Here is a 25,593-nt window from a genome sequence, read left to right as displayed (position 1 = left end):
TTCTGCTAACTTGGGACAAAAAGTTCAATCTTTCATGGACTCAATATGCCCCTCAGCGAAAACCTTGGGGTGTCTTCTTTCCGAAATGGGGTCACATGTGGGGTATTTATACTGCCCTGGCATTTTAGGGGCCCTAAAGCGTGAGAAGAAGTCTGGAATATAAATGTCTAAAATTTTTTACACATTTGGATTCCGTGAGGGGTATGGTGAGTTCATGTGAGATTTTATTTTTTGTCACAAGTTAGTGGAATATGAGACTTTGTAAGAAAAAAAATAAATCTATTTCCACTAACTTGCGCCCAAAAAAATGTCTGAATGGAGCCTTACAGGGGGGTGATCAATGACAGGGGGGTGATCAGGGAGTCTATATGGGGTGATCACCCCCCTGTCATTGATCATCCCCCTGTAAGGCTCCATTCAGACGTCCGTATGTGTTTTGCGGATCTGATCCATGGATCCGTGGATCCGTAAAACACATACGGACGTCTGAATGGAGCCTTACAGGGGGGTGATCAATGACAGGGAGGTGATCAATGACAGGGGGGTGATCAGGGAGTCTATATGGGGTGATCACCCCCCTGTCATTGATCACCCCCCTGTAAGGCTCCATTCAGACGTCCGTATGTGTTTTGCGGATCCGATCCATGGATCCGTGGATCCGTAAAACACATACGGACATCTGAATGGAGCCTTACAGGGGGGTGATCAATGACAGGGGGGTGATCAATGACGGGGGGTGATCAGGGAGTCTATATGGGGTGATCAGGGGTTAATAAGGGGTTAATAAGTGACAGGGGGGGGGGTGTAGTGTAGTGTGGTGCTTGGTGCTACTTATTACAGAGCTGCCTGTGTCCTCTGGTGGTCGATCCAAGCAAAAGGAACCACCAGAGGACCAGGTAGCAGGTATATTAGACGCTGTTATCAAAACAGCATCTAATATACCTGTTAGGGGTTAAAAAAAATCGCATCTACAGCCTGCCAGCGAACGATCGCCGCTGGCAGGCTGTAGATCCACTCGCTTACCTGCAGTTCCTGTGTGCGCGCGTTCACAGGAAATCTCGCGTCTCGCAAGATGACGCGTATATGCGTGACTCTGCCTGAGACTGCCGCCTCCGGAACGCGATCCTGCGTTAGGCGGTCCGGAGGTGGTTAAAGGGCATCTGTCAACATATTTGTACCTATGACACTGGCTGACCTGTTACATGTGCGCTTGGCAACTGAAGGCATCTGTGTTGGTCCCATGTTCATATGTGCCCGCACTGCTGAGAAAACTGATGTTTTAATATATGCAAATGAGCCTCTAGGAGCAATGAGCTCAGCTCTCTCTGCCATGGCAATGCCCCTTTGCTCCTAGATGCTTATTTGCATATATTTAAACATAATTTTTCTCAGCAATGCAGGCACATATGAACATGGGACCAGCACAGATGCCTTCAGCTGCCATGTGGACATGCAACAGGTCAGCCGGTGTCATAGGTAACATTCTGCTGAGAGATGCCCTTTAAAAAAAAAAATTATGTGCCCAATGTGAATAGGGATAATAAGTGTTGTCATAGGGACAAGTGTTTCTACAAGGCAAACACAGTTGACTGAGGAATGACATTGCCCCCAATCTGGAGTGGAGACGCTTATCTTTGGCTTAGTACAGCATATAGAAAGGGATTGCCTATTACAGCCCTGTTTTGACCTGCTGTGGTATGGGCAGTACTATAGTCATGAAGACTGGTCTGTCTCCAGGTGATTGTGCCTGTAGTTATTTCGATGCCAGTGTAGCTTTCCGAGTGGAGGGATAAGCAGGTGGTAATGCCATGTGATACAAGGGATCAACAGCAAAGACCTCTTCAAGCCTCATTAATCTCTTCATATAGGGATCTTCTGGCAACGTGCTGGATACCTGAGTCAGACCCCTCCTCTCCTGTGCCCAGGCATAGAGCTGGACAAATCCTATTACATAAGGCTTAGCATTGTCAGAAGAGAACATTTGTATCCCGATGGAAAATTAAAACTCATTAACGTGGTTGGAGTGATCAGGGATCGCTGAACGTCTTTATCCCACATTCCAATACACAGAAGGGCTCCTGCTCCGACCTGGAACTGAAATGCGTTTCACATCATGGGAGGGATTGGCAGGATACTTGATATCGGTGCCAGGAGTAGTGCCCTCCTAACCAGGAACAGTGCCCCTATAATACACCAGCTATAGTGCCCCATAATACAACCTGCCACGGTGCCTCCATAATATAACTAGCCAGCCTCCTCATAGCACACCAGCTTCATTATCCATCACATAACCAGACAGTGTCCTCCTAACACACCAGTCACAGTGCCCCATAACACTACCAGCCCGTCAGTCACTCACAATTCACCCATAAAACACATAGGGGGTCATTTATCAAACTGCTGTCAAGTAGCCCATAGCAACCAATCAGATTCCACCTTTCATTTTGGACAGCGCCTTTGGAAAATGAAAGGAAAAATCTGATTGGTTGCTATGGGCAACTAAGCCAGTGTAATAAATGACCCCCTTAGTCTCGATAATACATCGTCTACACTGTTTTTATGATACAAGCAGCCGCAGTTCCCCTCAGAAATTAGTAAGCCACCTTTCCAAAGTCAACCAGTATCCCCAAAACAGTCCACAGTGCCCCCTAAGGCCGCCTGCACACGGGTGGGGGTGAACACATAAGATCAGCACGAATTTATGTGCATTTCTGCAGCATATTCGCACCAAAATTCAGAAATTACGGATTTTGGTGTCGATTTGCCACAGATCTCACCCTTCATTGGAAAAGGATGAAATCCGCTGCTAGAACCGCCAACATAATTGACATGCTGTGGATTTGGAAATCCGCACGGCAGCACAATTTCCAGACAGAAACAATTCACAAAATGTACGTGAGATTTGTGCGGTCTCATACACTTTGCTGGTACTGTACTACGCTGGGTTTTTTCCTGCATGGGAATCTGCGCTCAAAAAAACGCAAGTATTCAGCAACTTGTGCATGTGGCCTAAGGCTCATATCACACGAGCGATATGGATTGTGTCAGGGTCTGTTCAGGAAAAAAACGGATGGTTTTACATACAAGTTCAAGTCTGTTGTTTCTGCTATTGTGTTCAGTGTGTGCGTTTTGTTTCCCATCTGGATTGTATCCGAATTGCATGCGCTTTTCACGCGCCTGATAAAAAAAATGGAAGAATAACAATCTACATCTTCTAGCAACCATCAGTGAAAAACGCATTTTATCCGGATGTCTTCCATTTTTTCACCCAAGCCCCATCCACTTCTATGGGGCCAGGGCTGCGTGAAAAAGGCACAATATAGAACATGCTGCGATGTTTCCTGAATGCGATGATGATGTGTGAAAAAACGAAATTGAAGATTGAAACGAATGGGTCAGGATTCAGTCTGGACGCTATGCGTTTACTACATGTATCGTATCCGGACGGAAAACCTGCTTGTGTGAAAGAGGCCTTACACAACCCCATACAGTGCCGAAACAGAGGCAACCGTCGCCCCTAGCTGGAGTACGAATAGTCAGGATGTTTACCTGCACTGATACATTGCGACAAACTATCAGGCCAGGAAAAAGATTTGTGCTATTGATTGTCTAGACTGGATACAATTGTAGCAACCCCTCAGCTGTGAAAACTAATATGTCTATACAAAAACTGCTGAATTTTTGTAAGGCTCTAAAGACAACAAGATCCAATCTGGAAAGGTCAGATGGGGAGGGTGGCCTAAAATGGCTGAGGCAGCAGTGACCTCGTGAGGAGTAAAATCCCAGACTTAATTATAAAAGAGGGGAATATGAAAAAGCATCTGGCCCATGCTGCACGGGTGAGAATGGAGGGGGAGCAGATGGGGGAGTCCCAGGTGACACCTCCGCGAATCTTCTCATGGCAGGCGGTCCGGGATGCAGGTTGTTCCAGTGATGCCATTCTCTCTCTCAGCCTTTGTTTTAGCCGTACCTGGAAATGAGCCTGATTTGTCAGGATGGACTGAAGCGAGGGATGGGCTGTGTAATAAGACCATCTGGTGGTGCGGCCATTGGAGGGACCACGTGGGATAGTCTGGAAGCTGCTAGCCATGCAGAGGACTGTATGCATATAGATGAATAGTGGTGATCTCACCCAACACAGCCCGATTCCCAGTGGTACCTGAACGGTCATCCAGTGGGTGCTACTGTGATACTGACTGCTGGGCTGATGTATCTAAGCCAGTCATGCATGATGCTGTCTGCTGAGCTAATGTATCTAAGTCTATTACGTGCGATTCTGGTTGCTGAGCTGTTGTATCTAATCCTATCATGTGTGATACTGTACTGTCTGCTGAGCTAATGTATCTAAGGCTACTTTCACACTGGCGTTTCTGGGTCAGCTTGTGAGATCCGTTTCAGGGCTCTTACAAGCGGCCCAAAACGGATCAGTTCAGCCCCAATGCATTCTGAATAGATAAGGATCCGCTCAGAATGCATCAGTTTGCCTCCATTCCGCTCTGGAGGCGGACACCAAAACGCTGCTTGCAGCGTTTTGATGTCCGCCTGACGATGCGGAACCAAACGGATCCGTCCTGACTTAGGCTACATGCACACGACCGTGCAGTTTTTTTGCGGTCTGCAAACCACGGATTCGCTAAAAACGGAAGCCGCCCGTGTGCCTTCCGCAATTTGCGGAACGGAACGGGCGGCCCATTGTAGACATGCCTATTCTTGTCCGCAAAACGGACAAGAATAGGACATGCTATATTTTTTTTGCGGGGCCACGGAAAGTTGCAACGACTGCGGACAGCACACGGAGTGCTGTCCGCATCTTTTGCGCCCCCATTGAAGTGAATGGGTCCGCATCCGAGCCGCAAAAACGACGGCTCGAATGCGGACCCAAACAATGGCCGTGTGCAAGAGGCCTTACAATGTAATTCAATGGGGACGGATCCGTTTTTACTGACACAATATGGTGCAATTGAAAACGGATCCACCTCCCATTGACTTTCAGTGTAAGTCAAAACGGATCCGTTTCCATTATCATGAACAAAAAAAACAAGGGAAAATAATAGCATTCTGAATACAGAATGCATAGTAAAATAGCGCTGGAGGGGTTAAAAAAATAAAATAAAAATTAAACTCACCTTAGTCCACTTGATCGCGCAGCCCGGCTTCTCTTCTGTCTCCTTCTTTGCTGATTGCAGGAAAAGGACCTGTGGTGACGTCACTCCGGTCATCACATGATCCATCACATGATCTTTTACGATTTTAACCCCTCCAGCGCTATTGTACTATGCATTCTGTATTCAGAATGCTATTATTTTCCCTTATAACCATGTTATAAGGGAAAATACAATCTACAGAACACCGTTCCCAAGCCCGAACATCTGCGATTTTTCTCACGCGAGTGCAAAACGCATTACAATGTTTTACACTCGCGCGGAAAAATCGCGCATGTTCCCGCAATGCACCTTTTCCCGCAACGCCCGTGTGAAAGAGGCCTAAGTCTCCCATGTGTACTGTCTGTTAGCTGTTGTATTTAATCCTATATTTGATACTGACTGCTGAGCGGTGTATCTAAGCTTATCATGTGTGATACTGTCTGCTGCGTTGATGTATCAAAGCCTATCATGCCTGCTGAATCTTTGTATCTAAGCCCATCAGGTATTAGATACTGTCTTCTCAGCTCATGTATCTAAGTCTACGCTATGTGGTACGTCTGCTGAGCTGCTGTATCTAAGCCTAGAGTAAATCTGAGCACACCACAATGTTTGGTTAGACCTTTGCACACAATTTGGTTATAATAACAAGGGGCAATGGTGGAGGAGGGTGACATGGGTGGGGGCATGGAGACGTGGCGTAGATCGCCATGGCAACCTCAATCATCATTTGCACTAGAAAAAAACACTGACAGCAATCAAATCAAGCATTTCATTAGTGGGAAATTCCACTTCTCACTGTGACAAAGATATAGCACTCGCATTCCTGGCCCTGGAGTGAACGCTGCGCCTACGTCCAAGTCCCAATGGATTCCAATAATCCACAGATACACATTCATACGTGTCCCATCCTCTTCCATTCCTGTGTATTGCTGCACATAGAGGTGGTCACTTTGTAAGCTCTGGAAAATTTTAAGGGCAATTTTTTAAAAAAAATCCCCCGAAATTATTCATTAAGTCCGTCAGAATCTCCAATGAATATTTTTTGTTTGTTTATTTCCTGAAATATTTGGGCAATTGCTTAGTAACAGAAGATGCAACAATGGTAACAACAAACATCTCCACCCTCTTGTGTGGGGGAGGGGAGTCTTTTGACATAACGATCATTGTTATTGACATCCCTACTCCCTTCAGGTTGCTGCTAGGAGAGGTTTTTATGATATTAGGTTACAAAGGCAACAGTACGGCAATTAAAGGGTTAACACCAATCCCATTTCCGTGCTCTTCAATGCTCTGGATTCCACAAAAACCTAGTATTCCTGTACTTGGAAACAGGTCTCCCAAGAGGCTCCTGCCCAACCCCCAACCACAGAGACCACCTTGACTCTGCGCTTCCATTTATGCAGACAATAGATGTCTGTACACGGTCACTGTGCTGGAGGTTCCTCTGCTATGTAGATCCCACAGACCCATTTATCCCTGGTAATCTGGCCTACACATTAGATATATGTTGGGCAAATATGCTGATTTTGGCAGGATTGGCCGACTAGCTAATGTCTATGGGGGCCTTCTGACTCCCCAACAGCAGAGAAGGGTTGGGCAGTTGGATTTCAACATGCCCAATCCTTTTGCTCTCAGTGAGATAAGATTTCCACCAGAGGTCTCTGGCAGTGGCTTTCTTCCCTCGCTCATTCATAACACATGCATTCTTGGCCCTGCTGAGCATGCGTGTGGCATCAGGACAGATAGCTGCCAGCCAAACTAGCATTCAGTTGACCGTCATACAACGCAACCCCTGTCAGTGGTATTGGGATTAGCCACAATTTGCTATTATACTTTGTGCTTAAATTTCTTACCATTTTCAAGATCACTGCTTGCTGTCAGTCAATGAGAATATTTTTGTTTGTATCAAGAAAATTTTTGCTTATATCAGTACTTCTCAGAGCTGAGGGTCTGTTACAATTTAATCTGGTGTAGACAATTCTCTGTGAGGTAAAGATATCTAGCAGCACAAATCTCTCTCTTGTTCTGATAGTTTGCTACATTGTATCAGTGCAGGTAAAGCATATCAGACTGGAGATGCTGTTTCTCACCGAAAAACTGTATAAACTACAGAAGTATTAGGCCTCACCCGCGAGCTTTCCGCGTGGGTGCAATGCGTGACGTGAACGCATAGCACCCGCACTGAATCCTGACCCATTCATTTCAATGGGTCTGTGTACATGAGCGGTTTTTTTTCACGCATCAGTTCTGCGTTGCGTGAAAAACGCAGCATGTTCTATATTCTGCTTTTATCACGCAGCCCCGGCCCCATAGGCCTCTCTCACACGGGCGTCCCGGATTTGCTCCGGATACGTCGTGTGTGCATTGCGGGAAACCCGTGCGAGTAGGCACGCAATTGCAGTCAGTATTAAGAATGCTATTATTTTCGCTTATAACCATGTTATAAGGGAAAATAATACAGTGATTAGACTTTAATGGGGTTGCTCATCCCTATCATCTCCTAGCAACCATACGTGAAAATCACACCGCATCCGCACTTGTTTGCGGATGATTGTGATTTTCACCCAGACCCATTCATTTCTATGGGGCCTGCGTTGCGTGAAAAACGTATATAGCAGACTATATAACATGCTGCGATTTTCACGCAACGCACAAGTGATGCGTGAAAATCACTGCTCATCTGAACAGCCCCATTGAAGTGAATGAGTCCGGATTCAGTGCGGGTGCAATGCCCTCACCTCACGCATTGCACCCGCGCGGAATTGTCGCTCGTGTGAAAGGGGCCATAAAAGTGTGTTGAGGATGGGTTGAGACGTATGCATATACTGTATATATATGCATGCAGACACGTGCATGCATGTATAATATATATGCATACATTAATAGCCACCTTGTAGGATGATGTGCGCAGATGTGCCCAGCATCTGCGCACATCTACCCTTAGTGGTCCACAGGGACCCATTGCGGCCCCTGTGGGAAATATGTGCCCCCTAATAGGTATATAATATATATATATGTCCCCTCATAGATATATACCCCAATATCAGTGTATACATGTGTATGGATGTGCCCCAAGTATCAATATACATGTATATTATATATATATATATATATATATATATCCATATATATCCCCCTCCATAGGCCCCTTTACTTGTCCACCTGAAACCAGGTGCATCGGTGTGAATGTGTCCCAAGCATTCACATTGTTGCAATCTGGCTGATTGCATCAGAATGACCGGACAAGGGTCCGGTCATCCTGATGGTTACAAAGAACTCAGGTTCAACAGAATCTGAGTCCTTTGTTTTAATTATCTCCAGATAATTATGCATGATAGAAGGAAGGGAGAAACCTCCCCTCCTTCTATTGCGCGCATTCCGGAAGCGCGATTACCATCGCGCTGCCCGGAATGCAAAGTGCTACAGGCGGGAGATCAAAGGCTTCTCCCGCCTGTTAGCAAGTGGCGCGGCCCCGACGCGCTCGTCCGGGGACGCGCGGGCTGGCGCAGTGACGTCATTTCACTGCGCCGACCCACGTGTCCCTGATGGTGGCGGTGCAGTGTGGGCGGTGCGGCAGTGCGGGCCGCCGGATATAAATAGGTGGGGTGGGCTGCTAATATATGTGTGTGTGTGTGTATTGTGCATTGTAGGTTGATAATAAATATGTTGTATTATTTGTCTTATACCTACTGTGTAACGTGTTGTTATTAGCGGTAGCTAGCTCAGTTAGGCGCTTGCAGCTAGTTTAGTGATTAGCGTAAGGCAAAGTGAAAGTGTTATTATTATAATGGTATAAAAAGGCAGAGTCATCACTAGACGACTCCTCCTATTTATGAATATTAATTATTGATATTTGCATAAATATTGGTAATTAATATTCCCCCTTTACAAAGTGAATGGGGCTTCAGTGAAAAACGCATTGCATCCTCAAGCAAGTGCGGATGCAGTGCGTTTTTCACTGATGGTTGCTAAGAGATGTTGTTTGTAAACCTTCAGTTTTTTATCACGCGCGTGAAAAACGCATCAAAACGCATTGCACCCATGCGGAAAAAAATTAACGCGATCGCAGACAAAACTGATTGAACTTGCTTGCAAAATGGTGCAAGTTTCACTGAACGCACGCTAAAGTGTTTGCAACTTCCCACATTCACATAAAGGTTGCACTGACCCATGACTTTACTTTATCTGTGTATGTATGGTTTTCAGGCTCTTAAAGGTAAGAATGTTTCCATTCACTGACAGCAAGTAGATGGCTGTACTATGGCTGCTCTGGTATGGGAGCGCTTTGGATCTTCAGAGCTTGGTAGATAAATGTACAGAATGCCACAGTTTAGATCTGGTAACAACTATAAGATGTCCCTCAGTAAGACATGGTGTGGGGTGGGTGCACAGGTAATTGACACTGGAATGCGCCCCTCTTGCAGGTGTCACCCACGTTCCAGTAGCATTGACAAAAATCTGCACAAATCCAGGCTGCTTCACTGTACTTAACATCGCAACTACAACAGAATTTTCCAACATTTTGATGCATTTTTGGCCTTTTGGAGACATTTCAGTTGATCACAAACCCAATACCGAGGACATAAAATTCCCAAGGTCAGCAATAAATCACAGCAAGTCACTGCAGATCACTGGGTGAGTTGCTTGTCCAAGCTCATAAATAAATTCAATCATAAAGGGAAGGGGGAGATGACAGGCTGCATACACACAACCAGGGGCGTAGCTAAAGGCTCACGGGCCCTGGTGCAAGAGTTCAGCTTGGGCCCCTGTCCCTCAGTGCTTGTTGGCAAGGGGCAGGGTAGCACATAGCCTTCCTGCTGCCAGAGGCAAACATTGAAAGGGCACCTCCTCATGCCAAATTCTTGACCTAACACCTTCCCTCCAGCCAGAGGTGTAACTTGACCAGCATGCACCTTCTATAAAACAGGTGTCTTCTCATGTGGTATAAGGGTCTTTGGGGCCCCTGAAGCTCCTGGAACCGGCAGCGACTGCTACCTCTGCACCCCCTATAGCTAGGCCCCTGCACACAACGTGGTATATAGTAAAAGTATGATACCCTATCTAAGGCTACTCTCACACTTGCGGCAGTGTGATCCGGCGGGCAGTTCCTTCCTCGGAACTGCCCGCCGCATCCGCCGATCTGCCGCTGACTGAAAGCATTTGTGAGACAGATCCGGATCCGGATCCGTCGCACAAATGCATTGCAAGGACGGATCCGTCTCTCCGCTTGTCATGCGGACCGACGGATCCGTCTTGTACATTTTTTTACATTTTTACCGATCTGCGCATGCGCATGCCGGAACGACGGATCCGGCATTCCGGTATTCTGAATGCCGGATCCGGCGCTAATACATTCCTATGGGAAAAAATGCTGGATCCGGCGTTCAGGCAAGTCTTCAGTTTTTTTCGCCGGAGAGAAAACCGTAGCATGCTGCGGTTTTCTCTTTTGCCTGATCAGTCAAAACGACTGAACTGAAGACATCCTGATGCAAACTGAACGGATTACTCTCCATTCAGAATGCATGGGGATAAAACTGATCAGTTCTTTTCCGGTATTGAGCCCCTAGGACGGAACTCTATGCCGGAAAAGAAAAACGCAAGTGTGAAAGTAGCCTTACACTACTACTGAGATCAGGACATTCCAGCAACAGCTGCCTAACATCTCCAGCTCAGTACTCTGAGAATATAACTTCCGTAATACTAACCCATATGTTCAAGAAATAAATAATAAATAATTATTAATAAATAATAAATACTATAATACTGCCTCATGTACCAAAGCTGCGCGTAGCTACTAGCCTCCCAATATATATCAGTAGCAACATAGTATTGTACATCACTGTGATACTAACTAACATAGAGGGAACACAACTGAGAGTTTTAATATTACTAACAATGGTCCAAGAAGATACTTTTAGTGACTAATAATAAAAGTTATGTTTTATACATTATTAACATATGTTAAAAGAAGGCAACTAGTAGTCGCTGACAAATTGTAAAATGTTAACTCTTGAGCCTCTACATGTGTTAGGGTCAATTGTGTTAAAAACTGATGTGATGGTGAGCAGTGATGGCCAGTTAGCCACGTTCGCCCACGAACACATGTGGGCTACTATCTTAAATCACAAGTCCGGCGAGGCACAGGTAAGTCCTTACCTGTGCCTGCGCCGCAACCGATCTGAAACAATTGCGGTCTCCGGAAGCAGGCAGTTCTGAGAACAGCCGCCGGGGGCCTTCATCGGGCTGTTCTCGGTGACCGCATTTGTTTCAGACCGGCTTGCGGCGCAGGCACAGGTAAGGACTTGCAGCAGGTGAGCAGCTCCCCCCTCCTGCACACAGAGACAGACATCTCTGGAGAAACAGACTTTGGCCTGCCAAGGCCGCACAAGATCTTCAGCAATGCCGCTAAAGGTTGCCAAGCGTGCCATGTCTGCAAACACTGCAAAATGTGAACTGGCCTCAACAGATACAACTGCAGGTACAAGCAGCAAACTTGGAAAGGGAAAGCTGCAGGAGAAAAGTGAATCCACATAGCCTGGAACCCTGCCCCAGCCAGGACAGCAGGTGAAGGAGACCATACAAGCACCTGAGCTGCAGATGGCGGAGGAGATCCCGACACTAGTAAGAAGAATGAGGGAGTTAAAGCACCACAAACAACTGCTGCAGATGCAGATAGACTGTGTATATAACCTGAAACCTGCGCACCCTGACAGTAACACCTTGTATGATACCAAGCTGCACTTACTGAGCATAGAGCTGGTGGTAAAGGAGATGGACTGTGTCCTGGAGAAGATGGGACCCCTGGCCGAGTCCTACAGAAACCAGGAACATTTCTCACAGCAGAGACAGAACAGTGACTCTGGATCCTGCTCCTCTAGAGCACAATCAGGGTCTGTGTCCCCAGATGAGCCCCGGCGTGTGTGACACAACCAATCCTTAAGCATGCAAGTTTCTCTTTCCAGAAAGGAGGTGGGCAAGAGCAGCCGCAAACACCTTCAGCTGCTGTCCCTGAGAAATATCATGGAGCTGTGGCACAAGTCCCAGCAGAGACGGTCCATCAGCAGGACAGTGGACATGCATCCATGGGTCAGGGTGATGCATGAGAGCTCTATTACTGGGGCACAGACTGGGGACAGTGATAATGTACCTGAGGGGTTGGGGGCTGGTGATGACATACGGTCTGTGTGGGATATGCAGCCATCTGAGGAGGATATAGAGGTGGAAAGGGGAAGGGAAAGTGTACGGATCGATGTGTGTAATTCCCTTCCCCCCCCTATCAAAATCCACACCGGATGAGACGAGCCCCTGTAGTGCAGACACGCACCCCAATACTCAGGGTAGTGAGCCTCCGTCAGGCCCCTCTAGTGCAGACACTGACCCCAATAAGTGAGCGCCATCAGGGTCCTCCCAGAAACGTCTGGAGCCGCGGCGCTCCATCCTTCACCTCCAGTGCAGGCTATACAGGCTAAGCGTTTAAGAGGAGGAACGTGGTGAGGTTTAAACACTGAGGCACCAAAGAAGAGGGAGCTCCTTTGCCACCAGATGGGGCTTGCTCCAGAGACATCCTGGCAGTGATAAATCTACCAGACAGGCAAGGCTATGATGTCAGCTTTAAGCTCATGTCTAGTCTGGATAGGTTCTGGGCAAACTTTGCCAGGTTTAGGGACACAAAGTGTTGGAATAAATTAATTTTCCTTCCGATTTCCAAGCCAAAAGTTATTGTCAATGTCATCTTCTGGAATGAATCTGTTCCTCCCAGGACATTGTGATGTGGCTCTGAAGGCACTGTGACCTCATGTCTGACCTCACCAAGAACAGGGACGATGATGGTGTCTTGACTGGAGGGTGGAAGGTGCTGGAGAAGCTGCGCCAGCACAATAACATCACCTTTCATCTTCCTAACTCCTTCTTCTTTATTGGTAGAGAAAAAGGCATCTGCTTTTATCCTGGGCAACCTAGGAAGTGCTTCAAATGTGGCAAAGTCGGTCATGTGGCAAATGTGTGCACCGTGGTCAAGTGCAACCTGTGCGGTGAGCTTGGCCATCTAAGTGCAACGTGCAAGAATGTTAGATGCAATCTCTGCAGACAGATCACATAAGGATTGCCCAGATGCCTGGCATAACGTATGCAGGAAGCTTCCAGATGAAGAATTAGTGGAGGTCGCAGACGCTATAGAGGAGGAGGCTTTGATGTCAGGGACCATACTGACAAGGCAAGAGTTACAACAGGGGTCACGTGAGACAACACCCGAACCTTTCAGAGAACACTCAGGGCACCATGGAGGTGGTCACTCAGGACCAGCCTCAGGCAGCCGCCTCTGTATCACCTTCTGTATATGAAGAGGCCAAGAGGAACAAAAGCAGAAAAAAAGATAAGTCTTCCCGTAAGTCTGAGTTAGAACATAACATGGGCCAAAACATCAGGAAAAAAGCCATATCAAATAGATATGAGGCTTTATCAGAGTCTGATGGTGATTATTAGCAAGAGCTGCAAAAAATAGATAACGAATGTGAAGCAGACACAGGGGACCCCCCAATAAAGAAGCCCCCTCCTGTAGAAGCCCCTATATAATCAGATATGGAGACTGGTGGTAGCCAGGGAAGCTCTGATTCTGACTTATGATGATGGGAGTCACTTATCTGCTCTTTTTCTGTTGTCTTATGATGGCTGGGTTTTCTCTAAAATTTGCTTCAAGCAATGTAAACAGCATCAAAGTAAGAAGAACGAGACACGCGGTATACAATCACCTCAGATATCTAGATGCAGATGTCATCTTTATACAGGAGATGCGTTTGACCACCTTAGGGCATCTACGTGAGGCTGAGAGTGAATGGCGGTCTGGTCCTCCTTACTGGTCACTGGCTGTGGAGCCTTATGCCGGAGTGGCCATATTGTTTAATACCAATGACGTGACTGTGCAAAGGTTAACGGAGGTAGCTATGGGAAGGTGCCTGGTGCTGGAAATGACCATCCATGGTAGACGGCTCCGCTTCATTAACATCTGCGGCCCACAGACAGTGGCTGAGAGAATCCAGCTATTTAATGATTTGAAGCAATATCTTTTTACCTTTATACCTGTGGTAGTGGCTGGGGACTTGAATGTTACTTTGTCACCAGGTGGCCAGAGACTCCAGAGTCTTACGTAACATAATACTGCAGGCTGGCCTAAGTGATGTCTTCGCACGGGATGGTAGGAAGCCAAATTTCACATATTCTTGTGCTGACAGGAGCAGTAGAATAGACATGGCGTTTGTGAATCCTACATAGACTGTTAGCTGGATGAGTGAGAAGGTCGTCCCCTACTCTGACCACCTGGCTTTGGTTTTCTGCTTGGGAGCCACTAAACGCTCTGATATTGGTAGAGGACTATGGAGGATTAATTCCAGCATCCTGGATGATGTCTATGTCCAGGATTGTGTCCGCTCCCTTTTTCAGGTTCAGCTACAGAGAGTGGACTTTTATAACAACATGGCTGACTGGTGGGAGGACGTCATGGAGGAGATCAGATCTCTCTTAAAGAGACTGTCAGTTAAAAGAGGGAAGAGTAAGTATAGCCAGTATCTCAAGCTGTGGAAAGAACTGGAGTCACTCTATTCGGCGGGTGGGGATGACAAACAAAAGATTGACCGACTGAAATCTGAGATATCATCAGTACAGCAGGTACACCTCCCTGGTTCTTGAACAGGATTATGGGTCCTTGGGGGCTCCTGATCCCTTTGAGAATTGCAGGGAACGTGTGACTAATAAATCGATTGCAGGTCTCACTGACTCCCAAGGTGTTGTCACTACCAGAGCTTTGGGACGTTCTCACAGCTCTGTTTCTCCTCCCCTGTGATGATGTCACTACTAGAGCTGGGAGGAGTTCTCACTGCTCTGTTTACTTTTGGTTTCCTTCCTCCCAGCTGTTCCTCATGCGTTTGATTTCCCTCTCTTTATATCACCCCTCCTCCTATTGTAGGGCGTGGATTATAGTTCTCATTTCAGTTGTAGCTCTTGCTTTAGTATCTTCACTTGTAGCTATCAGTTCACTGGACCTGTGTTCTGCTGCAGCAAGCACTCCGGATATTGCCAGCTGTCCTTGGATCCGTCTTCTCTGCGGCTGCAACACCTTCAGCTAAGTGTACAGACATTGTTGTGTACCTGATTATTTTCTGACTGGATCTGAGGTGGCCACGGTTCCCTCCATATACTGAGTAGGGCACCGGTGGCCGTGCCCCTTCCACTATTGTAGGGGTTACAGTGGTCATCAGTCTTAGGCACGTGGGCATGCCTCGTTCCGCCATTTGGATCCGGGCATGTGCTTTAGCAGAATAGGGAGAGCTTTGAGGGTCTGACAGGGGTCACCCTTTATCCTCCCTAGTTTGGGTCCGGTCAGTAGCTCTTTTACTGTGTATACTATTGTTGCTCACATACAGCCGTGACAGGTGTTTTGCAGGAATCTCGGGAGGGTATCCTGGGGGTGGTGAGATCTTACTATGCTGACTTGTTTCAGAAAAAGTATTTGGATAAGGAAAAAATGGCTCAATTCTTGGAGGCAACTCCAGGCCCTGATACTAATGATGTGGATTTTTATCATTTGACAGCAGAATTAACAGTGGAGGAGGTTAAATAGGCTATTGATCAGTTACATCTGAAGAAGGCACCATGTCCATACGGCATTACCGCAGAATTTTATAAGAAATTTAGGGACCTCTTGGCTCCAATCCTCATGGATGTGTACAAAACCTGTCTAGAAAATCATCTGATGTCTCCGTCCATGAGGGTGTCCTCGTTAATTCTGCTGTCTAAAGGTAAGGAGCCTAGTGACATCAAGAACTGGAGGCAAATTGCCCTCTTCAATGTCAACAGGAAGATTCTGGCAAAAATTCTGTTCTCTAGGTTAATCTGTTTGTCCTGGGCACTATTGGCAGGCTGTCAGTTCGGCACAGTAAAAGGGCGGAACATCTCTGGAGCAGTCATCTCGATAAGAGAAATGTTTGAGAGATATAAAGCTTTTAGGTGTGGGAAATATGTTGTTGGTCTTGACCAGGCTAAAGCCTTCGACAGAGTAGACCATGAGTATCTATGGGCCACTTTGTCAAAGAACGGTATTCCGGGACAATTTATTGATTGGCTAAAAACTTTATATTGTGAGGCGAAGAGCTTTCCTCTGATCAATGGTTGGCAAGGGGACACTTTTGAAGAAGAGGCAGGGGTGAGACAGGGTTGCCCGTTGAGTCCACTGCTGTATGTCTTTGCCTTAGACCCGTTCCTGAGGTCGCTGCAGGAGTGTGATTTTCAGGGTGTGCCGGTCCCCCACTGCTTGCCTTTGAAAGTAGTTGCCTACGGGGATGATGTGACTGTGGTGATATCTGAGCCTCGTGAGGTGCAGATGTCAGCAGCCAACAGAAGCTACTCAGAGGCCTCCGGGTTTCTAGTCAACCTTGAGAAGAGTCAAGCTTTCTGGACTTTAAGTACTGATCCTGGCTTTGATCTGCCACAATTTTCAAAGGCCTCCACCTATTTTAAAATCCTTGGGGTCAAATTTGGGAGGGATGATAATGCCAAACTAAATTGGGAAGAAAAGTTGGAATCCGGAAATGCAAAGGTTCAGCGATGGAAGAACTGGAGGCTGACCTTTAGAGAAAGGGTTACTATGTTGAAGACTTACCTGGTCCCTATCTTCTTATACATCTCTGTTGTCTTTCCTTTGCCAGAATCTTTCTTGGCTAGGCTCTTTAGCCTGTTCTTCCAACTTTTGTGGGGGAACAGGTTGAACCCAATAAAAAGAGGGATTACCTATCTACAGAGGAGAGAGGGTGGTTTGGATATGTTAAATCCAATGGTTTTCTTTGACTCCATGTTTCTAAAAGTTAATTTTGGTATCCTGGACTCAAACAACAGTCCCCTGTGGGTGAATAGTGTCAGGGACTGGATATTGCCTTTTGCAGATTCTTGGTTGTGAGGCGGCAGTCTCAAGAGGGGTCGATTGACTTGTGACTACCTAAATATATCAGGGGGCAGTACAGAGATCTCTTCCCATCATCTATTTATCCCCAGGACTGTGACGAGGGAACACCCTCTGCGTCTGGAGGAAAGAAAGTTTGTACCCAACATAGAAAAGGATTCTTCACGATAAGAGCAGTGAGACTATGGAACTCTCTGCCTGAGGAGGTGGTGATGGTGAGTACAATAAAATAATTCAAGAGGGGCTTGGATGAATTTCTGGAGTGTAATAATATCACAGGCTATAACAACTAGAGATGGGTTGTTGATCCAGGGAGTTATTCTATTGCCTTATTGGAGACGGGAAGGAATTTTTCCCCCCTTAAGTGGGAAAATTGGCTTGAACCTCACAGTTTTTTTTTTGCCTTCCTCTGGATTAACTTGCAGGATAACAGGCTGAACTGGATGGACAGATGTCTTTTTTCGGCCTTATATACTATGTTACTATGTTACCTCCCCCAGTACCTGGAATATGGTCTTAGGTGCATGAAGAAGTGGGGAATAGAGAAGGTTTATCTGGAGACTAAAACCAGGATCTCTATATCAGGATCTGTAGGACGTTCTATTACTTGCAGCCAGCACTAAGAGACTGCACAACGGCCACCTTGCAGAAGAGTCTAAAGTTCCCCAATGGACCGAGGCTCCCTGCTAAGTTTTTTTTACATCGCCTGGCTGTCGTTGCATCGGAAGCTTTTGGTCAGAGGCAATTTAAAATTTCTGAGTGTCTCAGATCGCATTTGCCCCTTGGGTTGCCAGCAGGAGGAGACTATCGCACATTTTATAACCGAGTGCTGGGGAGGGCGACAGATATGGCAGGAGATAACCAGCAAGCTAAAAATCCCAAGGCTGCAGTCTCTAACCTACCCAGACATCATCTATGGTGTAACATCACAGGTAGCTAACATTGACCGGGGAACCATGCATCTGATTATTACCACTGGCATACAAGAACGAGAGTGTACATCCACAGTGAGCCCTTCAATCATGTAAAATCCGTAAACCTCATCCTGTCAGAGCTAAGGTGGATCAGATCGATAGAGGTTAGGAAAAAGGGTGAGAATGAAAAATTATGGAGGAATGTATATTTGGAGTAATTTTGGCTCAAGTATCCTGAAATGATGTTAATTTGTTAACTTTTTTTCTCCCCATTAATTTGTGATGGACTATTAAGTTAAAGTTAATATACATTTATTCTTTAGGCAATATCTACGATTTTGGTTGGTTGTTCATTTTGTTTCTGAAATGTATTACTGTATTTTTGCTTGTTTTTACTAATAAAAATTGCCTCCTAGGTACAAGAATATGACTACTATAATACTGTCCCAAAGTACAATAATATAACTACTATAATACTACCTTCCATGTACAACAATGTAACTACTATAATACTGCTCCGTATGTACAAAAATATAACTACTATAATACTTCCCCTGTGTACAATAATATAGCTACTATAAACTGCCCTTTGTACAAGAATATAACTACTATAATACTGCCCCCTATGTACAATAATATATAACTACTATAATACTGCTCCCTATGTACAAGAATATAACTACTATAATACTGACTCATATGTATAAAAATATACTGTAACTACTATAATATTGCCCATAAGTACAAAAATAAATCTTCTATAATTCTGCCCCTATGTACAAGAATATAACTACTAGAATAATGCAGAAATCAAAGTCGTCAGCTCTAGCGGGTCATCCGGGTCATGGGAATGTTGTGGAATTACTTAAGAGCCATAGGTTTGGGACACACAATGTACAGACATTGTGTGTCCTGCACTCATGAATCTTAAAAATAATCAATAAAAGAGTCTTATGTTTTTATCTGGTGGCTGGAACTTGTATTCCTTCTACTATAATACTGCTTCCTATGTATCAGAATACAACTACTATAATACTGCCCTATGTACAAGAATATAACTATTATAATACTGCCTCCTATGTACAGGAATATAACTACTATAACACTGACTCCTATATACAAGATTATAACTGTTATAATGCTACCCCTATATACAAAAATATAACTACCATAATACTAACTTCTATACACAAGAATGTACTGCAACTACTATAATACTGCCAAAAAATAATCACGGCCAGCTCCAAAGCAGAGGTCCAAGGCACGCAAAGCGTGGCACTCCAACAAATGCAAACTTGAAAAGAAAGTTCATTCCAGCCTCTGGATAAAACAATGGAATCCTCTATTGAGCAATAGTCATAAAATCCAGGTATGCCAAACACAAATAGTGCACAGAAAATCGCACCTCCTGTGACGCGTTTAGGATGTATATAACACCCTTAGGGCTCGTTCACACGACCGTGTGTGGACCCATTCATTTCTATTGGGCCGCAAAAGATGCGGACAGCACTCCGTGTGCTGTCCACATCCGTTGCTCCGTTCCGTGGCCCCGCAAAAGTTATGAGTCATGTCCTATTCTTGTCAGTTTCGCAGACAAGAATAGGCATTTCTGTAAAGGGCCGTCTGTTCCGTAAATTGCGGAAAGCACACAGGTGGCATCCATGTTTTGCGGATCCGCAATTTACGGACCGCAAAACATGGCACGGTCGTGTGAACAAGCCCTTAGTCGTAGCAAGGTGGTGTGAATACTGGTATCTGAGGTTAGTGGGGGTCATTCACTGTGAGCTGTTGTCACACATGTATTACATTTTTTTATTAATTGAATTCAGCTCCGCCCCAACCTCTGATATAAACAGCACCAGTATTCACACCACCCTGCTACGACTAAGGGTGTTATAGACATCCGAAATGCGTCACAGGAGGTGCGTTTTTCTGTGCACTATATGTTTGGCATACCTGGATTTTATTACTATTTCTCAATGAAGGATTCCATTGTTTTATACGGAGGCTGGAATGAACTTTCTTTTCAAGCTTGTACTATAATACTGCCTCCTATGCACAAGATTATCACTACAATTATGCTCCCTATGTACAAGAATAAACTACTATAATACTGCTCTTATGTACAAGAATATAACTACTATAATACTGCTCCCTATGTACAAGAATAAACTACTATAATACTGTCTCCTATGTATAAGAATATAACTACTATAATACTGCCTCCTATGTACAAGAATAAACTACTATAATACTGTCTCCTATGTATAAGAATATAACTACTATAATACTGCCTCCTATGTACAAGAATAAACTACTATAATACTGTCTCCTATGTATAAGAATATAACTACTATAATACTGTCTCCTATGTACAAGAATATAACTACTATAATACTGCTCTTATGTACAAGAATATAACTACTATAATACTGCCCTTATGTACAAGAATATAACTACTATAATACTGTCTCCAATGTACAAGAATATAACTACTATAATACTGCTCTTATGTACAAGAATATAACTACTATAATACCTTACTTTATGTCCCCTATGCACATGAATATAACTACCTCCCATGATACTGGCTCTCATTTCTGAGAATGATGAGGATGTACCAGTCAGTGATGTGCCCAAACCCTAGTGCTTACAATCCCTGACGCTGTTCTTTTTTATTTCAGTGTTGCTTTTTTTTGCATTTCTTTGAGGTTTAATCGCTTTTCCCTTGCTCTTTATTGAGGAAAACTGTGACATTAAGCATCATGCGGTATCTTCATGCGATTTCCATAGAGGCGGTATCATTATACGATTTCCACAGTTCAGTTACGATTTTGCCAACACTGTAATAAATATGAGTGGCATTCGCTTTTTTTTTTTTTTTTAAACAATAGTGGGGATGGTAGTGCCGTGCAACTAAAGATTCATGTGGACTGTCCTTGGAGAAGGATCTAAATAATGACCACCTGACCAGCAGCTAATTTTTTTTAGCCCCATCCCATGAACCCCCTAGATCGCAGAAAGTGGAATTACCCTTTAAGCTTTTGTTGCTACTGTGTAAAATATACATCCCAGCAAAGCTGTAGTAGGAAGCAGTGTCCTGGTGTGCAAGTCCTTATTTTAAAGTGATAATGTGATAGTAGAAAGTCAATAGGAACTTACCAGCTGGACGGTGCAGAGGAGAATTAAGGTGCATCTTCCCGTGCAGCATCCCATCCTCTTGCTGGGTTTTTTGGGGGGGGGGGGCACACAGTCCCTAAGCAGACCCCCTGATCAGCGACTCGCCTGCAGTTATGTGGCTCTGCTTCCAGGGACCATGGTCAGGACAGGGCCAGCGAGTAGCTGCCTTCACCACACTGATATTTAGGAACAGATGCTTTTCTCACAATGTGATCAACTGATGCTCAGCCTCTCCCCCTTAATCTCCCTTTCTCACAATTGCAAGGAGGAGGGAGGGTGCTTGTCTTAAAGGAGCCACGCAGAACTAATCCCAGACAAAAGAGCCTGACAATGGTCAGAGCATCGGAGTCGATTATGAATGCATGTCATAATGTCAACTGCGGAGAGTTCATAGACATCAGGAAGAGTTTCAGTATATAAAATACATAATTATTTAGTATTATATTAAAGTGTAAAGCAATTCCCTAATATACTGCTGGGAGGGTATATTGAAAATGGAGCCCTGTGAACCAATGAAGTACAGCCCCCTTGTTCAACATTTTTAGATGTGTAATTTCCAAAAAGCTGTACATTTAAAATAATGACACCCAGTTTCTAAATAATAGCCTCTTTACGTAATACAAATAATACTACCATATAGTCCACATATAAAGCTGCCATATATTGCACACAAAATACTGCTATTCATTACCCAGAGAAAATTGCCATTCAGAGCCCAAATAGTACTGCCATGTAGTGCTTAAATAATACTCCTAGACAATGTCTAAATATGTCTCCACATAAGACTGCCATATACTTTCTACATTATACTACAAATTAACTGCTATATAATACCTCCATACACTGCTAAATAGCACTGGTCAGTTTAGGGTTAAATTTAATCTAATGAAGTCCTCTAAAAAACTTGAAGCCTTGGGCAGCTGTTACTCCTGAGCCTCTGTCAGCATGATCAACCCTACTAAACCAGGCATACTGCCTGGTGGGGTTGATCTGGCTGATTAAAATGATACCTTTCTTTTGTCCATATATTAAACAGATGCAGAGATATGTATGAACCAAGGGGCGGTGATGAATCCTTGGAGCACTGCTTTTGTAACACTCCCGTGCTTTGAACACCCCCCCTCCCCTTGATTGACAGGGCTAGTCATCAGCATGCTGAGGACAGAGCTGTGTGCTAGTATGTACATTTCATATACACTATTTACTATATTCTTACCATGTTGAGAATAGAGGTTTTTCTATACGTAGAAAGCTAATATATCTCACTGGTTTATTCACAGGCACCAGTAATATACATTAGCTTTCTAAGTATAATAAACCGCTATTCTCAATATAGTAAGGCTGTAGCCTTTTATTATGGGTTAAATGAGGGAGAAAAAAAAAATCTACAAGTCCCTCCTGTGATTTGAACCTGGAACATCTACACACAAGGCTGACCACTTACAGTACCTCCAGGCTATAGCCTTATCAGCTGTGTATAGCCCTTATCTCTGATTTCCTGACAGTTCATAAAAACTATTAATTGCTGCATATGGACCAGGACTGCTTGCCATCATAGAGGGAACAATGAATTCTGAATCAGTCCACTCTGACATCACCGTTTCGTTTTCCCATAAGAAGAACATAGATTTTTTTTTGAACATCCGTTGTGCTCATGTTTTTATCAGTTCTGTCACAGATCCATTATTTTACATAGGAGAAAAGGTTCCGCGTGGAACAACAAACCCAGCAACGTAACACAGTTGAAGCTGTTGTGCACAGAGGAATGGGCTAAAACTTCTCTAAGCTGATTTGCAGGACTAATCAACAATTACTGGAAATGTTTAGTTGCAGTTATTCTTGCAGGGGCGGATTAGCCATAAACCCTACAGGGAAATTTCCTGGTGGGTGGATTCCCCCAGGGGTCCAACCAAGTTCTCGTCTCTGCTGCTGACCGCGTAATGAGCTCTCAATAGTATAACGCTGGGAGATTCAGGTACTTATATACCCAGCCAGCATCCGCACATGCCCTCCTGAATTCAACTGCTGTGGTCGGCATCTCACCTCCTAAGTCCCCTGTTCCATAGACAACTGGAGGAGAAGGACAGAAGATGGTAGCTATTGATGGCCACCACAGAGGGACACCTTTTGGGGCAGAATATTGTGCTTCACTGTTAGTTGGTTCTGCTAGGACGGTATTTTGCACTATGGTATTGTTGATCCCGCCTACTTGTGTTGACCCACCTTCTGTTAATTTGGACCTGCCTACAAAATGGGGCCACTTTTAGTCTTTTTTTCCAGGGCCACTTTAACCCCTTAAGGACCCCCGCCGTACATGTACGGCGCTGGTGGGCGTCACTTAACGACCAGCATCATACATGTACGCGTGGGTGCAGGAGCTGCGTCCGCCCGATCAGCTGCACGGACCCGGCAGTCACTGACAGCCGGGCCCCTGCTGCATACGCCGCCATTGGTGAAAACACTGATGCCGGCGTTTTAACTCCTTGTATGCTACGGGTGCCCTCCGCATCGCCATCGGGTCCCCACGCTGCAGTGGCAGGGACCCGATGGCAGAGAAGGCAAGCCTAATGACTTCCATAGGCATCGGGGCTTGCCTTCTATGGAAGCCTGTGAGATTCAACCCTTAGGCTGGGTCTCACAGGCAGGCTGTCAGCATACAAGCTGACATGCAATGTATTACAATACAGTATGTATTGTAATACATTGTAGAGGGGCTCAGACCCCAGAAATTGAAGTCTCATAGTGGGACAAAAATAAAAAGTAAAAAAAAGTGTTTTTAAAGTAAATATATTAGTATCGCCATTTCTGTAACAACCAGATCTATTAAAATATCACATGACCTAACCACTCATGGGATTTTTTTTGTCACCTTACATCACAAAAGTGTAATACCAAGCGATCAAAAAGTCACATGCACCCTAAAATAGTACTAATCAAACCGTCATCTCATACCGAAAAAAAATTAGCCCCTACATAAGACAGCCGCCAAAAAAACAAAAAACAAAAACTATGGCTTTCAGATAATGGAGACACAAAAAAAATCTTTTCTTTTTCAAAAATGCTTTATTATGTAAAACTGAAACAACCCAAAAAAGTCATATTTGGTATTGTCGAGTCCGTAACAACCTGCTCTATAAAAATAGCACATTATCTAACCTGTCAGATGAACACTGTAAAAAACCAAAAATAAAAATGGTGCCAAAACAGCTATTTTTTTTTTACCTTACCTCACAAAAAGTGTAATATAGAGCAACCAAAAATCATATGAACCCTAAAATAGTACCAACAAAACTGCCACCTTATCCTGTAGCTTCCAAAATGGGGTCAGTTTTTTGGAGTTTCTACTCTAGGGGTGCATCAGTGTAATGCATCAAATGTGATATTATAATTATCCCAGTGAAATATGCCCTCCAAAAACCACATGGCACTCCTTTCCTTCTGCGCCCTGCCATGTGCCCGTACAGCAGTTTACGACCACATATGGGGTGTTTCTGTAAACTACAGAATCAGGGTAATAAATATTGAGTCTTGTTTGGCTGCTAACGCTTGCTTTGTTAGCAGAAAAAAATGGATAAAAATGGAAAATGTGCCAAAAAAGTGAAATTCTGAAATTTCATCTACATTTTTCTTTAATTCTTGTTTAACACCTAAAGGGTTAACAAAGTTTGTAAAATCAGTTTTGAATACCTTAAAGGGTGTAGTTTCCAAAATGGAGTCACTTTTTGGAGTTTCTACTCTAGAAGGAAAGGAGCACCATGTGGTTTTTGGATGGCAGATTTCACTGGGATAATTTTAAGTTGTCATGTCACATTTCAAGACCCCCGAATGCACCCCGCATTAGGGGGTCTTGAAATGTGACATGACAACTTAAAATTATCCCAGTGAAATCTGCCGTCCAAAAACCACATGGTGCTCCTTTCCTTCTGCGCCCTGCCATGTGCCCGTACAGCAGTTTACGATCACAAAGGGGTGTTTCTGTAAACTACAGAATCAGGGTAATAAATATTGAGTTTTATTTGGCTGTTAACCCTTGCTTTGCTAGCGGGAAAAAAATTGATTAAAATGGAAAATTTGCCAAAAAGTGCAATTCTGAAATGTCATCTACATTTTCCTTTAATTCTTGTGGAACACTTAAAGGGTTAACAAAGTATGTAAAATCAGTTTTGAATACCTTGAGGGGGGTAGTTTCTAAAATGGGGCCATTTATGGGTGGTTTCTATTATGTAAGCCCCACAAAGTGACTTCAGAACTGAACTGGTCCTTAAACATTGGGTTTTGGAAATTTTCTTAAAAATGTTAAGATTTTCTTCTAAACTTCTAAGCCTTCTAACGTCCCAAAAAAAGTAATGTCAAAATGATCCAAACATGAAGTAGACATATGGGAAATGTAAAGTAATAACTATTTTAG

General features: G+C 44.4%; 1 protein-coding gene across 1 annotated transcript in view; it reads right to left on the bottom strand.

Moving 5' to 3' along the window:
- The window catches only part of NKAIN4 (sodium/potassium transporting ATPase interacting 4), a 66,376-nt gene extending 45,003 nt beyond the window's left edge, over positions 1–21,373 (bottom strand). The window contains exon 1 of the mRNA XM_040435961.1: positions 21,168–21,373. Coding sequence (XP_040291895.1) covers positions 21,168–21,221 — 54 coding nt within the window. The 5' untranslated portion in view covers positions 21,222–21,373. The remainder of the gene's footprint in view (positions 1–21,167) is intronic.
- Positions 21,374–25,593: the final 4,220 nt, after the last annotated feature.

The sequence above is a fragment of the Bufo bufo genome, chromosome 6 (assembly GCF_905171765.1).
Source record: "Bufo bufo chromosome 6, aBufBuf1.1, whole genome shotgun sequence".
Classification (NCBI taxonomy): domain Eukaryota; kingdom Metazoa; phylum Chordata; class Amphibia; order Anura; family Bufonidae; genus Bufo; species Bufo bufo.
This window is presented reverse-complemented; position numbering and strand designations above follow the sequence as displayed.